The 17,871-nt window shown below is 41.4% G+C and overlaps 1 protein-coding gene across 1 annotated transcript in view; it reads left to right on the top strand.

Moving 5' to 3' along the window:
* LAMA4 (laminin subunit alpha 4) overlaps positions 1-17,871 on the top strand; it is a 145,870-nt gene that overhangs the window by 76,548 nt on the left and 51,451 nt on the right. The window contains exons 9-12 of the mRNA XM_048844760.2: positions 5,567-5,678; positions 11,928-12,095; positions 13,152-13,345; positions 15,685-15,801. Coding sequence (XP_048700717.2) covers positions 5,567-5,678; positions 11,928-12,095; positions 13,152-13,345; positions 15,685-15,801 — 591 coding nt within the window. The remainder of the gene's footprint in view (positions 1-5,566; positions 5,679-11,927; positions 12,096-13,151; positions 13,346-15,684; positions 15,802-17,871) is intronic.

Raw genomic sequence — 17,871 nt, 5'->3', positions numbered from 1 at the left:
AGACAGAGTCTGTCTGGGCAAAAATTACACTGGGGAAGAAATAATAATAATAGTAAGTAATAATAATAGGGCTCAGATTTTCCTGGATATGATAGCTGATGGATTCCTTCACCAAGTAGTTGCTAAGCCGACAAGAGAGGATGCCATTTTAGATTTGGTTTTGGTGAGCAGTCAGGAGGACCTCGTAGAAGAAATGGTTGTAGGGGACAACCTTGATTTGAGTGATCATGAGCTAATTCAGTTCAAACTAAATGGAAGGATAAACAAAAATAGATCTGTGACTAGGGTTTTTGATTTCAAAAAGGCTAATTTTAAAAAATTAAGGAAATTTGTTAGGGAAGTGGATTGGACTGAAAAACTTGTGGATCTAAATGCGGAGGAGGCCTGGAATTAGAATCATAGAATCATAGAATATCAGGATTGGAAGGGACCTCAGGAGGTCATCTAGTCCAACCCCCTGCTCAAAAGCAGGACCCATACCCTATTAAATCATCCCAGCCAGGGCTTTGTCAAGCCTGACCTTAAAAACTTCTAAGGAAGGAGATTCCACCACCTCCCTAGGCAACGCATTCCAGTGTTTCACCACCCTCCTAGTGAAAAAGTTTTTCCTAATATCCAACCTAAACCTCCCCCACTGCAACTTGAGACCATTACTCCTTGTCCTGTCCTCTTCCACCACTGAGAATAGTCTAGAACCATCCTCTCTGGAACTACCTCTCAGGTAGTTGAAAGCAGCTATCAAATCCCCCCTCATTCTTCTTGTCCACATCCTTCTTGTAGTGTGGGGCCCAAAACTGGACAGAGTACTCCAGATGAGGCCTCACCAATGTCGAATAGAGGGGGACGATCACGTCCCTCGATCTGCTCGCTATGCCCCTACTTATACATCCCAAAATGCCATTGGCCTTCTTGGCAACAAGGGCACACTGCTGGCTCATATCCAGCTTCTCGTCCACTGTCACCCCTAGGTCCTTTTCTGCAGAACAGAATTACTTCAAGTCAAAGTTGCAGAAACTATCAGAAGCCTGCATCCCAAGAAAGGGGGAAAAATTCATAGGCAGGAGTTGTAGACCAAGCTGGATGAGCAAGCATCTCAGAGAGGTGATTAAGAAAAAGCAGAAAGCCTACAAGGAGTGGAAGATGGGAGGGATCAGCAAGGAAAGCTACCTTTCTGAGGTCAGAACATGTAGGGATAAAGTGAGAAAGGCCAAAAGCCATGTAGAGTTGGACCTTGCAAAGGGAATTAAAAGCAATAGTAAAAGGTTCTATAGCCATATAAATAAGAAGAAAATAAAGAAAGAAGAAATGGGACCGCTTAACACTGAGAATGGAGTGGAGGTTAAGGATAATCTAGGCATGGCCCAATATCTAAACAAATACTTTGCCTCAGTCTTTAATGAGGTTAATGAGGAGCTTAGGGATAATGGTAGGATGACAAATGGGAATGAGGATATGGAGGTAGATATTACCATATCCGAGGTAGAAGCCAAACTTGAACAGCTTAATGGGACTAAATCAGGGGGCCCGGATAATCTTCATCCAAGAATATTAAAGGAATTGGCACACGAAATTGCAAGCCCATTTGGAAGAATTTTTAATCAATCTGTAAACTCAGGGGTTGTACCGTATGACTGGAGAATTGCTAACATAGTTCCTATTTTTAAGAAAGGTAAAAAAAGCCATCCGGGTAACTACAGGCCTGTCAGTTTGACATCTGTAGTATGCAAGGTCTTGGAAAAAAATTTGAAGGAAAAAGTAGTTAAGGACATTGAGGTCAATGGTAATTGGGACAAAATACCACATGGTTTTACAAAAGGTAGATCCTGTCAAACCAACCTGATCTCCTTCTTTGAGAAGGTAACAGATTTTTTAGACAAAGGGAACACGGTGGATCTAATTTACCTCGATTTCAGTAAGGTGTTTGATACAGTTCCACATGGAGAATTATTAGTTACATTGGAAAAGATGGGGATCAATATGAAAAGTGAAAGGTGGATAAGGAACTGGTTAAAGGGGAGACTACAGTGGGTCACACTGAAAGGTGAACTGTCAGGCTGGAAGGAGGTTACTGGTGGAGTTCCTCAAGGATCGGTTTGGGGACCAATCTTATTTAATCTTTTTATTACTGACCTTGGCATAAAAAGCGGGAATGTGCTGATACAGTTTGCGGATGATACAAAGCTGGGAGGTATTGCCAATACAGAGAAGGGCCGGGAAATCACACAGGAGGATCTGGATGACCTTGTGTCAAGGTTCCTCCCCCACTCTGAACTCTAGGGTACAGATGTGGGGACCTGCATGAAAAACCTCCTAAGCTTATCTTTACCAGCTTAGGTCAAAACTTCCCCAAGGTACAAAATATTCCACCCGTTGTCCTTGGACTGGCCGCTACCACCACCAAACTAATACTGGTTACTGGGGAAGAGCTGTTTGGATGCGTCCTTCCCCCCAAAATACTTCCCAAAACCTTGCACCCCACTTCCTGGACAAGGTTTGGTAAAAAGCCTCACCAATTTGCCTAGGTGACTACAGACCCAGACCCTTGGATCTTAAGAACAATGAACAATCCTCCCAACACTTGCACCCCCCCTTTCCTGGGAAATGTTGGATAAAAAGCCTCACCAATTTGCATAGGTGACCACAGACCCAAATCCTTGGATCTGAGAACAATGAAAAAGCATTCAGTTTTTTACAAGAAGACTTTTAATAAAAAATAGAAGTAAATAGAAATAAAGAAATCCCCCCTGTAAAATCAGGATGGTAGATATCTTACAGGGTAATTAGATTCAAAAACATAGAGAACCCCTCTAGGCAAAACCTTAAGTTACAAAAAAGATACACAGACAGAAATAGTTATTCTATTCAGCACAATTCTTTTCTCAGCCATTTAAAGAAATCATAATCTAACACATACCTAGCTAGATTACTTACTAAAAGTTCTAAGACTCCATTCCTGGTCTATCCCCGGCAAAGACCCAGCATACAGACAGACACAGACCCTTTGTTTCTCTCCCTCCTCCCAGCTTTTGAAAGTATCTTGTCTCCTCATTGGTCATTTTGGTCAGGTGCCAGCGAGGTTACCTTTAGCTTCTTAACCCTTTACAGGTGAGAGGAGCTTTCCCCTGGCCAGGAGGGATTTCAAAGGGGTTTACCCTTCCCTTTATATTTATGACACCTTGTAAACTGGAGTAATAGTAATAGGATGAAATTTAATAGTGAAAAGTACAAGATCATGTAGGGATTAATAACAAGAATTTCTGTTATAAACTGGGGATGCATCACTTGGAAGTAACAGAGGAAGAGAAGGACCTCAGAGTATTGGTTGACCACAGGATGACTATGAGCCGTCAGTGTGATATGGCCATGAAAAATGCTAATGCAGTCCTGGGATGCATCAGGCGAGGTATTTCCAGTAGAGATAAGGAGGTGTTAGTATGTACTGGGGAGACTTTGGCAAACCAGTAAAGTGCCTGAAACCACTCTGGCTTATTGCTAAAAGCAGCCAAGTCAGCAGGCTGTAAATTGGCCATTCAGCAGGCTTAGCTTAACCAAGGCAGGAGGGAAGAGGGGGGTCGGGTGCCACAGAGAGGGCAGCTTGACCCCGTGTCCTTCCTGATAAGAATTGTGTTGAAGTTGCTGATACATACATCTTAGAAGAGCAGGATGTGCCCCAGGAATGTCTATTGAGGCCTCAAGCCTGCAAACTCTGGAAAAACCCACACCTGGTTAATCGATAATCAGAAGGAACCTCTCATTTGACCATTGAAACTGCTTACTTAACAAGTTTGCTTTAAGGGACATGTCATTCTATTACTAATGTATAAATAAGGGGGGAAAGTTTGAGGTAGGGGGACTCTTCAGGACTGGACTCTCTCTCTCTGGATGCATCTTGTGTTTCCCAGCGGAATACGGGCTACCGTTGTGCCACTCGAGAGCCACACTCAGCTTTGGTAATTATCAAGGGTTGGGGGTGTTTTACTAACCTCTTGCAGACGTGTGTATAAGTGCTTGAGACAAAGTAAAGTTTAGCTTTAAGTGAAAGCACTCTTGTGTTGTCCTGTTTGTGCCAGCCATCGATCGGTCGGACGGCCATGTCTCCCCTGATTTATTTCCTGACACCACCTCGCACAGAGTAAAAGTTACCAAGAGCTTTGGGTTGAAAGAACCCCAGGGAACAAGTACAGTTATACAAGGCACTGGTGAGACCTCATCTGGAATATTGTGTACATCGTCTCCCATGTTTAAGAAGGATTAATTCAAACTGGAACAGGTACAGAGAAGGGCTACTAAGATGATGAGAGGAATGGAAAACCTGTCTTATGAAAGGAGACTCAAAGAGCTTGGCCTGTTTAGCCTAACCAAAAGAAGGCTGAGAGGAGATATGATTGCTATCTATAAATATATCAGAGGGATAAATACCACGGAGGGAGAAGAATTATTTAAGCTCAGTACCAATGTGGACACAAGTACAAATGGATATAAACTGGCCATCAGGAAGTTTAGACTTGAAATTACATGAAGGTTTCTAACCATCAGAGGAGTGAAGTTCTGGAATATTGCTCAGGCATGCAGGAGTGAAATCAGGATGGCCAAATCACACCTGGAGTTGCAGCGAGCAAGAGATGTTAAAAGTAACAAGAAGGGTTTCTTCAGGTATGCAACTTGAGACCATTGCTCCTTGTTCTGTCATCTGCTACCACTGAGAACAGCCTAGCTCCATCCTCTTTGGAACCTCCCTTCAGGTAGTTGAAGGCTGCTATCAAATCCCCCCTCACTCTTCTCTTCTGCCGACTAAATAAGACCAGTTCCCTCAGCCTCTCCTCAAAAGTCATGTGCCCTAGCCCCCTAATCATTTTTGTCGCCCTCCAGTGGACTCTCTCCAATTTGTCTTCATCCTTTCTGTGGTGGGGGGCCCAGAACTGGACGCAATACTCCAGATGTGGCCTCACCAGTGCCGAATAGAGGAGAATAATCATTTCCCTTGATCTGCTGGCAGTGCTCCTACTAATGCAGCCCAATATGCTGTTAGCCTTCTTGGCAACAAGAGCACACTATTGACTCATATCCAACTTCTCATCCACTGGAGGAGAGGCTGAGAGGGTTGGGAGTCCTCCCCCAAACAAAATCTCTCTTTAGGAGAGACAGATTCCCAAAACTGGCCTTGAATCTCACATTAGTCTTTTGTCTATACACCTACGTTATTTGGGAAACAAACATCTGACAAAATCAGGCAGTGTTGGTGGGTGCGTAGGAACAAGCAGCTTGAGACTCAGCAGAATGTTTTATGGGAGTCTTACAAATGTACATAATTTATGGCAATTTGATTGCACCAGATGATGGAGAAATATGGGCTAGATATTAATCTCCTATTCTGCAATTCTCAAAATACCAATAAAGGCAGCCCTTCATGTCAAGCACCTTTTAAAATATCATTTTATATGCTGAATGGACCTACACAACACTTTCATCGGGAAGAGGCAAAAAAGATGTTTGTACTGCACACCCGCACACATGCATGTGGATTTAAAAAAATTACTAATCTTGTGCTCGCATGGTTTATTCATAGGGAAATCAAGCATCAAGCAAAGGCCTACTGGTACAGAAGGAAACCATGGCGACCATTAATCACGCTACTCAACTTGTGCAGCAACTCGGCAATATGAGGGACAATATCCAAGGTAAATAGAATTTTTCTGGTTCAGCTTAGTGTCAAGAATATATCAATAAAATCTCCACTGAAGAAATGTCATAGCACCAGGAGTATGGTTATAAAACCATCAGACATCAGGTTTTAACAGAATATAATGCCAGGATGAAAATTTGTCTCTCTCAACAAGCTATTGTGGCCAGTGTGTCAGGTATCCTCCATTATAGAATGCTGCGCTTCTTTTCTCTCCCTCCTGACATCTCCCTCAGGAAGTTAAATCTCAGGTCAATATGAAATCAATTATTTTGTGAAATATTAAAAGATTATACAGGCTGTAGTTTGTATGTATGTATGTATGTATGTATGTATGTTGGTTTGTTTGTTTGTTTGTTTGTTTTTGATCTCAATTAAATAGAGTGGATGCCCAGATACTATAGTGACCGAGGCTATGTAACTAGCTAGGTAGACAGAGACAAACAAAAGCTTTCCCGCGTTGACCCATTACAGAGAATTTTAGTTCTTTATCATGGCAGCACTAAAGTAGAATCTGTCTGTAGAATCTGTCCCTAGAATCAAATTTTATTTTAAAAGTAACTTTCTACAAAGTTTCTATATGGAAAGATCATTGTGATTTTTAGAAGAATTGTGTCAATAAAATTACAAGATATTTAAAACCAAGGATGAAATCCCAGCCCCACTGGCAGTGGGAGTTTTGTCATTAACCTCAGTGGAGCCAGGATTTCACCCCATTTTATAAATCTATTTTTTCATCATGGTTTTTCGTTGCTTCTGATTTGGGGAGACAGCATGGTCTAATGGATTGAATACGAGACTGGACATCCTAAATTCGAATCCCACCTCTGCCACTGACTTAGTGAGTAGTCTTTGGTTAGTCATTGAGCTTTATTGGCCAGCTTCTTTGTTCTGTTAGGGAAACTATACGATTTTCTCTCAGTGCAAATCTGCTACAAACGTGACAGACATGGCCAGTGGAGGAATTCACCCTGGCAAGGAGAGCCCTTAGATGACCTAGAGATACCATAATGGCTCCTACACCCTTGCCTACACTCTCAGAGCCTAGTGCAGAGAGTGTAACCAGAGCATCATTGCAATCCAGCAATCCTTGGTTACCATGACAGCTCTTGGAAGCCACTGGCAGCCAGTGCAGACTCTGCTGTAAACTCCATCAGGAGACAGTCCTAGCTCTGAGCCAGCTGGGGATTGGTGCCATCTTTGATGCCCTCCCCTCTGGTCTTGTGTTGAACTCAGCTTGGCCAAGGCAGAAAATCTGGCTTATTTTGTGTCTATTTCTTTGTTTTCAAAATGGTGTTATGACAGAGAGTCTGGGGACGTGCCCACAAGTCATATTTCCTGACAAAAGAACAGTGGTGGATTAACCACTGGGCCAAAGGGGCCCATGCCCAGGGGCCTTGTCCAACTGGAAAGCCCTGGAAAAAGGGGCTCTCCTGCACCCCAACCTACTCCGCCCACTTGGTGCTCTTGCCTGGGAGCACGGGAAGCCCCCGCGCCTTGACCCCACTCCCCAGCAGGAGCGCCGAGCAGGGAGGCAGGGTGTGGCAAGCCCCCACACCCTGACCCCACTTCCCCGGTCGGAACGCTGGGGGGAGGGAGGGAACTGCAGGCGAAAGGGGTGGGGAGGGGCCCCCACTTGCTCTGGCCCAAAGCCCCACAAAAGGGTAATCCAGCTCTTCAAAGGAAATAATTGCTTGGAGGGCTTGAACCAGAGGGGTAACTGAAACTAAATCCAACCAGCCAAGGTGGCATGTGAAAAGTGGCATCCAGGCTCAGTTGTTAAGTCTTTGAAAGACAGGTGTTAATTATTGTTAAAGGGTCTCTGTGTCTTCAGTGGTCCATCTCCTAGAGAAAGTGGAGAGTCCAAATCCTTGTATGTGTGTACATAGGTGGAGAAAAGTGTTTTGGAAAACAGGGGGTTATCCACTCTGGCTCCACGGGGGGGCTTGATAAAGAGGTTGGGTGTGGGAGAAAGACTCATCTTTAGACATCAGCATAATGCTGGCAAGCAGACCAGAATGGTCAGAGACAGAGGATTACTTTCAGCTATTTGCTTTTCTTTTTCTTCTCTGTAATTAAGTGGAGAATGCCTCATCTAGTTTAGCTGATGAGAAATGTAAATCTAGATATATTAAGCAAAGTCTCTGTCAGTTTAACTCCATTTTCTCTCATTTTTTAATAAATCTTGGTTTTGTTAAGATTCCTGTCATATGAGTTTCACACAGGCATCTCCAAAGGGAAAAGAACACTGTAACCTCTAAGCAGAGGTGCTGAAGGGTAAAGAGCTTCTCAAACGTAATTCCCCCTCCACTTGGTCTCAGTCAAGGGGACAGACAGAGGTTTCCACTCCAAGCCTGTTTTTATCTTCAGGCTGTGGAGTTTTCAATTTAGTTTGGATACAGATACTGCATTTCTGCAAAGAAACTTAGATTTTGTTTCTCTTTCTCCTTTCTTCCAAAGAAAACATTGCCTTCAGTGAATGAAAGTACAGTTTTGTAAACTCACTGACTATTCCAAAATGTCATAAGCTGTTACTGCGATACTATCTCACATCAGGCAAACAATATAACAAGCCTTAAGGTCTCCCAAAACTAGCAGAGTGCAACAAGGGGACTCTTCAGATTAAAATGTTGTGACAAGCAGTCACCTACTGTCTTGGAGTCCAACTCATCTGTGAACTGACTCCAACGAGGAACAGCAAAACAAGAATTAATCTGCAAACTGGACACCATTAAATTAGGCTTGAATAAAGACTGGTAGTGGATGAGTCATTACACTAACTAAAAACTATTTCCCCATGCTAATTTCCCCCCTACTGTTACTCCCACCTTCTTGTAAACTGTTTGAAATGAGCCATCCTGATTATCACTACAAAAGTTTTTTTTCTCCTGCTGATAATAGCCCACCTTAATCGAGTGGTCTCATTAGAGCTGGTATGCCAACCCCCATTTTTTTCATGTTCTCTGTGTGTGTATATATATCTTTCTACTGTATTTTCCACTCCATGCATCTGATGAAGTGGGCTTTAGCCCACAAAAGCTTATGCTCAAATAAATTTGTTAATCTCTAAGGTGCCACAAGTACTCCTCGTTCTTTCTGACTGTCTAGAGATGTAGATAACACTTCTAAAATCTATCTTTGTTTAATACTATTGCAATAACAGCATTCTCACCAGCAATATGCCATTTTATACCTTCCCGGATGAAGAAATAACTTTTTGATTTAGGGACTAAGAGACTATTTGCATTTTCAAGAGTTTTTATTAGCAGTAATAGAGACAAGTAACAACAGTGAGCATCTTCCCAAGCACAACTGCACTGAGGAAAGACATTCTAGTCAGAGATTATTATCTCTATTCCAGAATATTGATGGCACCTTCCTATCACATGGACACATAAAACTGAGATTAAACCATTTGCAGCTTCTCCTTTTGTATCTACAAGAAGCAATAAAAAACAAATGAAATATACTTGAAAGCTTTCCTGTTCTCTGTGCCATAAAGGCCGAAGCTCTATCTTACAGCACATTTACGTTACTCAAGCATTGACAGGCCAAAAAGGAAAACTGCATGCAATACCAATATGTAAATACTGATTTAACCTGACCTTTGAACATCCCCTTTCCAGTCAGGGTTGGTATAGATCAATACTTGGGTGGGGGACATTTATGAAACATCTCTGTGCTCTAGAAAGTGGTTTAAATGATGCAATTGGGGGCACTCTTCCCTCTATATCGGTACTGAATGGGTGCCTAAAATTTTGAGGGGTATTATAAAGTAGGAAGTGCCCTTCTTCAGACGAGACCTAAAACTGAGATCACGACCAGTTGTGGGTATTAGGAGTTTCATGGCACCTTTTGAAAAGAAGTGGTGTTAAGTACAACGTCATTGTCCTGTCCAAACACCAACTACTTGGGTTCGCCAACTAGTATTTCAATTACTTGGGTATCAGAGTAACAGCCGTGTTAGTCTGTATTTGCAAAAAGAAAAGGAGTACTTGTGGCACCTTAGAGACTAACCAATTTATTTTAGCATAAGCTTTCGTGAGCTACAGCTCACTTCATCGGATGCATACTGTGGAAAGTGTAGAAGATCTTTTTATACACACAAAGCATGAAAAAATACCTTCCCCCACCCCACTCTCCTGCTGGTAATAGCTTATCTAAAGTGATCACCCGCCTTACAATGTGTATGATAATCAAGTTGGGCCATTTCCAGCACAAATCCAGGTTTTCTCTCTCCCTCCCACCCCTCCACCCCCACACAAACCCACTCTCCTGTTGGTCAGTCCTCGCCTACAGACAGCCCCCCAACCTGAAGCAAATACTCACCAGCAACCACATACCACACAATAGAACCACTAACCCAGGAACCTATCCTTGCAACAAAGCCCGTTGCCAACTGTGCCCACATATCTATTCAGGGGACACCATCACAGGGCCTAATAACATCAGCCACACTATCAGAGGCTCATTCACCTGCACATCCAACAATGTGATATATGCCATCATGTGCCAGCAATGCCCCTCTGCCATGTAGATTGGTCAAACTGGACAGTCTCTACGTAAAAGAATAAATGGACACAAATCAGATGTGTCCAAATTCTTGACATCTGATTTGTGTCCATTTATTCTCCAACTGGTTTATGAATGTTATAATTCTTGACATCTGATTGCCAACTGTGCCCACATATCTATTCAGGGGACACCATCACAGGGCTTAATAACATCAGCCACACTATCGTTCACCTGCACATCCACCAATGTGATATATGCCATCATGTGCTAGCAATGCCCCTCTGCCATGTACATTGGTCAAACTGGACAGTCTCTACGTAAAAGAATAAATGGACACAAATCAGATGTCAAGAATTATAACATTCATAAACCAGTCAGAGAACACTTCAATCTCTCTGGTCACGCGATTACAGACATGAAAGTTGTGATATTACAACAAAAAAACTTCAAATCCAGACTCCAGCGAGAGACTGCTGAATTGGAATTCATTTGCAAATTTGATACAATTAACTTAGGCTTGAATAGAGACTGGGAGTGGCTAAGTCATTATGCAAGGTAACCTATTTCCCCTTGTTTTTTCCTCCCCCCCCCCCCCCCCCAGAGGTTCTTGTTAAACCCTGGATTTGTGCTGGAAATGGCCCACCTTGATTATCATACACATTGTAAAGAGAGTGGTCACTTTAGATAAGCTATTACCAACAGGAGAGTGGGTTTGTGTGGGAGTGGAGGGGTGGGAGGGAGAGAGAAAACCTGGATTTGTGCTGGAAATGGCCCAACTTGATTATCATACACATTGTAAGGAGAGTGATCACTTTAGATAAGCTATTACCAGCAGGAGAGTGGGGTGGGAGGAGTACTCCTTTTCTTTTTGCAATTACTTGGGTAGTTACTTTGGATAGTGAGCATTAAACTTTTTTGTTTATTGCCCTATTATGTAGTACTGGTGCGCACTGTTGAACAGCTACTAGGCTTCACTCTAGAGGACTCAGGGCTTAATGTAGCGCCAAAGAAGTGTCATACGCATAATCCCTGCATTCCTCCCTACCCTGCCTATCTTGTCATGTCCATCCATATGTCTTGGAAACCTAATACCTGTCAGCTTTCATCCCTTTCTTCTGTCTCTTTTTCCATTTCTCTTTTTTCTCCTTTTGCTGTCTCTCTCATCTATCCTTTTCTTTCTCTCCTTTCTCTGTTGTATTTTTATCCTCTTCTCTTGTATGCCTCCCTTTTTTCTCTGCCTCCACAGACCATTTGTTATTCCCCCTCTCTGACAGAGCTAGAATGCCCTGGTGCTGTGCTTGATACGTACTTATGTCAGGGACTTGGCGATGGCTGAACTGACACATGTAAACATTCTGGTCGATTGCCCAAAATCATTTGTGCTATGTACACCCAAATGGTTCTGACATATTAAGGGGAGTTGTGGTAGAAGTTTGTGGATTGGTAAAGATAGTTTATCAGGAAAGAAAATCCAAATGTGGATTAATATGTAGGCACTGGGAAACATTTGTGACAATCTGATAAACATGTTGTAAATAGACTAACTCATAAGACATAGTTCTGTCCACTAACTTCAGAAACAATCAGTGTCAGCTTTTCTCTGTGTCATCCCCATTTCACTCACCATCAACTTGACCTGGATTCAAACCAGGGCCCTAGGGACAAAAGTGTTTCAAAGAAATTCACTTCACTGTAACTATGTTGGAGTGACAATCTGTTTCTTTGTCCTCAGAAATCAGCAGCAAGATGAAATACTATGGAATCCAGCATGAGCTGAGCACTGAAGATATAATTCAGAAGCTGAACTTGGCAGAGGAGATGCTGAGGGAAATCCAGCATCGCAAGCCTTTCACCAATCAGAGGCTGCTTGCTGATGATGAGGCTGATGCTGCACAAGAGTGTGAGTTTTAGGTCTCCATCTATCTATGGATGTGTTTATTCTGATGGAAAGACATAGTATAGCAAACAATGTTCCAGTAGTAATCAGACCATGGTAACCAGCAGTGCTGAACCTATGTGCAGAGTGTGCTCATAGATGCTGACTGTAGTGGCTGGCCAGCTGGACTACTCATGGCTTAAGGATACAAAAGGATCTCTCAAAACTGGGTGACTGTGCAACAAAATGGCAGATGAAATTCAATCTTGATAAATGCAAAGTAATGCACATTGGAAAGCATAATCCCGTTTATACATATGAAATGATGTACAATCCTATATGAGAATATAAGCGTGTACTAGGGTGGCTAACCCATGCCACCACCCATGTCGCCATGGCTACACTGCTGTTTTTAGTACACTCATTTGATCAAATCCAGTGTATATACATCTGGAAATTATACCTCCAGCTGCAGTGTAGACACATGCTTTGTGCCTCCAAACTTAGGCCAGGGTAACTCCATTGATTTCCGTGGGGTTCACCAGTATAAAACTGGAGTCACACAATGGCGAATCAGAGCCACAGTTAGCTCATTATTATTTCCAACCTGGCTTAGGTAATTTTGGGAATATTGCACCTTGAAGGGTAAGACAATAAGTACTCTTTCATTCAGAGAATGAAAGTATGGACTAGTTAGCTGAGACTGTAAACAAAAAACAATCCTGCCCATTCCATAATAAATCATTGTAATTTGAATTTTTTATGATGAGAAAGTTCAAGTGAGACAAGTTTTTTTCCCATTTAGAAGAATAGTTAGAAATAAAATCTAGCTAAGTGTCATAGGTGAGTACCCAAGTTCCCTGGGAGCAAATACGTTTTTAGTGATCCCTGATTAAGGACAGTCACTCAGGTCATAAAGTTGGTCTGATGCTGATATATGTAAACTCCATCAGAAAGAGCATACCCTGATCTTGAACTTTTTGGAAAATCACATGTAGCTAGATTGGTAACTCATGCTGTGAAGGGAGAGAACAAAGGAATGCAGAAAGATTAATCAATAACCTCTGACTCTTCTCTCAGTACTAAGGCGGGTGGAAGAGTGGGAGATGAGGTATAATGACACCAGATCTCTGTTTCCAATCGTATTGGACCAGCTCAGTGACTATAACATGAAGCTGTCAGACTTACAGGAGGCTCTGGACCAGGCTCATGACTATGTCAGGCAAACGGAGGATACAAATAAGAAAAATGCTGGCAAACTCCAAGAGAATGAGGTACTGTGCAGCAGCATGTATATTGTAAGTGTGTCTGTGAGCAACACATTTTCACTGACAAGGACATTTTAAATGTTGGATTCTAAAGATGTATAGCTACAGAAATGACAGTGTAGAACTTTTCCTCTATGTGAGTTTCTGTATTGTGGTTTGATGTTATCATCACCAGAGGGATTGCTGTCTAATGGCTAACACACAGAAATGGGAGTCCAGATTCCTGGATTCTATTCCCAGCTCTGCAGTTGTTAAGGTGTGTCACCTTAGGTAAGTTCTCTACCTTTCTGTGCTTCTGTTTTCTCAGATGACCCTAACTTCGTAGCCCTGGCCCATGGACCACAGTGAAAAATGTAAATTGGTTCATTCTGCAGCATGAATTTGACACTCTTAGTCTAGATGTAAGCTATGTAAGTGATAATAAAAGTCAGCTGCTATCCAGAGCTACAGAAGATGAAGACATGGTCTCTGCCCCAGGGAGCTAACCAAGACACAGGCTTGACAGCTTAAACCTATCTGAGATACATTGCAATAAACCCATGGCAAGGATTTCATGGCTCACCCTTCACTGCACAACGTGGCTACTCTTAATTTAATGGGGGTAATCAGGATTCAACCCAGATCTTCCTGTTTCAGAAGCACAAGGCCCCCTCAGTGTAACTAAAGTATTATAAGTATAGGTCCTATATAAAAACAAAGCAGTTTGTTTTTGTTCCATTCAGCAACAGGCAGTGGTGTGTACACATACACACACACACGTTCAGATTAAGATCCACATTTCAAGCAGCCTCAAACACCCACTCTTCACACACACACACACACACATTCACAGTCCATGAAGGGGAAAATTGGAAGTAAAAGCCCAAGGAAAGCCTCCTCTCCTGCAGGCTAGAGACAGGAGATAGCTGTCAATGGAGAGCCAGGGAATAGCAAGGCCTCTGGGCAGTTGGAGGGAGGGAAGGCACTAGGCAGGGAGAAGCCACACAAGGGAGTTCTTGCCTACAGATTTGTGTGTCCAGTTTTTATGTGTTTAAGGATGAATTTTCACCCTTTAAGTGTCACACATGTATTGGGGGTGGACAGAGGAGCTCAAAAATCAGACAGCAACCAAAAAACATGATTTGTCATGTTGTTTTTTTTAAAACCTTATGATTTTTAGGTCAGTCTCGTGCTTTTTTTTTTTTTTTTTTTTTTTTTAATTTATTCCAACTCATGGTTTTTGAACTTTTGGGGTTGGCAATATTGGCAACTTGAACTTGATGTCAAAGGTAAGAAAACACCAACATAGATGATCAAAGAGAGGAACAACATGGTCACAGGAACCAGATTTTAAATCACAGCATTTGGTATTAAATAAAATGAGGAAGATAAGGTGCAGAAATTCCCAGAAAGAGAAGTTTTCTTGGTAAAAAGGAGATTTCTAAGGCCAGTCCAAGGGTTTAAGTGTAGGGATGCTGTGGAACTGGTGGACTTGAGAGATGTTTTAGGAAAAGAAGCACCAGATACATGTACTTGTTTTAAACAAATGTCCAGGAGAACAGCGCAGTGAATCAGATCATTATTTTATTCTTCCTTTCTGACTTTTATTATCGCTAAATAGTATGTAGCTAAGGACTTAGTATTTTCTTTCAATAATTAAATATAAAGTCAGGCATTCAGTTTTTGTGAATTGCTCTATAAGAAGCTTAGGATTCTCATGTACAGAATCTCCTTTGTTCCTCTCTTCCTTTGTTTTATAATTACAGTGCAGAAGCAGATCTGCAGCTTATCTCATATTCATGAAGTGAAGGCTGAAGTATGTTGGATGTGGTCATAATTGTTCTTTGCTTTTAACCATTGTTTGAGTTTCATTACTTTCCACAATTAAGGCAGCTGCTGTACCAAAGAGAACATTCACATTACTCTTATTATTGCTATGAAAAACAGATCTCTAATTTGTATGTAGAAAAAAACCTTCAAGTCCAAACTAATCTACATGCCACTGTGAAAAGTCCATATTTTATTTGTCTTTGTACTGCCAGAGCACTGTTCTGATGGTTTAGTAGGGGTGGTTCATTCCAATAATTGCTCAAACTGTAATATAAAATGAAATTTATTTTTGTAAATAAAGGCCCTAGTCCTCCATGAGGACAAGCCAAACTGAAAATGTCATATTACAATATGCAACTTGAGAAGTGTGAGCAAAATTTGGTCTTAGCTTTTTTCCCATTTAATTAATATTATCTGTTCATTTGTTTTACCAGTATAACTGTAGTGTTCATATTAACAACATACCAGAGAACATGAACACTGCATTTTACCAATGCACAAAACATTTCTGAATGTGGATTTATTTTTTTCTGCAGAAGCAACAGGAGAAGGTGAAGGAGCAAACTGATGATGTGAACAGTATTCTGCTGAGTGCCAGAGATACTTTAGTTGAGCCACAGCAATTCAGCACAGAATTAAGTGATGTGATAAAGGTAGGTGCCTGATTGTATGACCTGTTGTATGACCTGTTTAAATGCTGTGCTTGCTTTTTTTTTAACAAGTCAGGTATTCAAAACATCAAACTTGTAGAACACTTTCTACATAGCATTGCTGACATACTGACAAATATTCCAATAAAACCTAATCATTTCTGCCACAGTCAAAATATTTGTAATGAAATTTTACTGCCACAGTAAAATGATGTTATTTTAAGAGTACCCTATTAGGGATAGATTTGAGTTAAGCCTTTTTTCATGCATTTCTCAGTTACTTCACAAGGGATGCCCAGTCAAGAGACCAGAAGATGCACTGAGCAGAGAAATGTTCTGTCTGTTAAAGAAAAAGCCCCACACAAACCCTTTTGTCCATTTCAGGCAGAAGGCAGGAACAGGTTAAAGACCCTGAATCTCAACTTAGAGATAAACAGTTGTTGGAATTTGATGTTTATACACCCAATCTACAAATCCTCTTAAAAGTCAATTACTCTGTGAAGCAGTGGACTGAGGAAGTAAGGATTAATGTTTCATGGTGTAAAAAAGGTTGATCCTTTTTGTTTCAACACTGAAAATAGACGAGGGTGGTCAGAAAATGCCAATCATTTTTGTGAGAAGAGGTTTTTTTAACATTTTCTGGAATTTGTTTGTCTTTTTTATGAAAACCTGAAGCAATCTAAGAAGAGGTTTCTGATAACCAAACACTGAAGAACTTTACTCCAAAAAATTTAGTTTCCATTTTTTATAGAAATGAAAACTTTTGACCACAATTTTGGTGGAAATTTTTCATTCTGGTTATTTATTTTATTTTATTTTTAACAAACAAAATTGAAACAGAAATTTTTCATTTTGGTTAAAAAATCACTTTTCGTTGATAAACTGATTTAACGAAAGGAACCCCACACAACAACAACAACACAGCAAAACAAGAAACCCCCCAAAAAAACGTGACCTGCAGTAAGCATAATCTTTTTCATGTTGTGATACAATATGTACATGTGGCTCTATTTGTACACCAGTTACCTTGCAAATATTTCATACAACAGGTGTTTACAGTTTGTTTTTCTCTCTTAATTCGTAAGTATAAATGTAACAAATTGCAGGAAGGAAAGTGGCATGAAAATGAGTGTCAAGCAGCTCATTTGCTGTTAAGAGAGGCTCTTAACTCACTGTTCTATTCCATTCTTGTATCTTGTACACCGAGACCACTATGGTTTAATGTTGATCTACAGGGCTTTAAGCAGGTGGATTACACACTGGAGAGGAGATGAGTGAAGACCTGTCTTATGTTGGGCCTTCTGTACAAGTATTTTATATGGCTGTCCAGAAGAGCTATGGCTGAGGCAAAGAGACATTACTTGTCCTCAGCCATAGGCACTATAAATAACCACTCATGAACTGTTGGTAGTCACAGTCTTCTGAATCCATGCTGCCATACCCATGAGTAGTCCCATCAGCCGGTCACTATAAGACGTTTCTTTGCAGATAGGATTCTTTAACCATGATTTTTTTCTTTCTAATTTAGGAAGAGCTACAGATACTGGCTTTTTGCAAAGAAACCTTTGTGAGAATTCCCCCACATAATCCCATCAGTGTCCCTCTGTAGAAAAGGGTTCAGAATATGTCCCCACCCCTAGCAGAACCCAGGGAATTCAATCCAGAGGAACTACACTAGCAGGGAGACTTCCCTATGGCTACAGCTGTAACCAGGAACCCCAAAGGGGCTATGCAGAAGACATAATAAGCCTGAGGCTTTATTACCTTTATGGTTACAGTCTGCTGGGAGTGCAAAGGTTGCACATGTATGGGGAGGTGGACAATGCCTCAGAGGCAGATGAGCCCACCCCACCCTTCATTCTGTGCTGTGGATCCAGATGGGGTGAGCCCTTCAAGTGCAGATCAGTGGAGTACAAACTGTCTCTTTTATCCAACCTATTAAGCCTCAATTTCAGATGATTTCAGCTAATCACTGTGGCACTAATATCAGCAAAGGTAATGGAAGATGAGACCATCTCTCAAATGTGTTCATGTCCCATGTATCTATCCATTCTCCCTCTGTTTATGATATTT

The sequence above is a fragment of the Caretta caretta genome, chromosome 3 (assembly GCF_965140235.1).
Source record: "Caretta caretta isolate rCarCar2 chromosome 3, rCarCar1.hap1, whole genome shotgun sequence".
Classification (NCBI taxonomy): domain Eukaryota; kingdom Metazoa; phylum Chordata; order Testudines; family Cheloniidae; genus Caretta; species Caretta caretta.
This window is presented reverse-complemented; position numbering and strand designations above follow the sequence as displayed.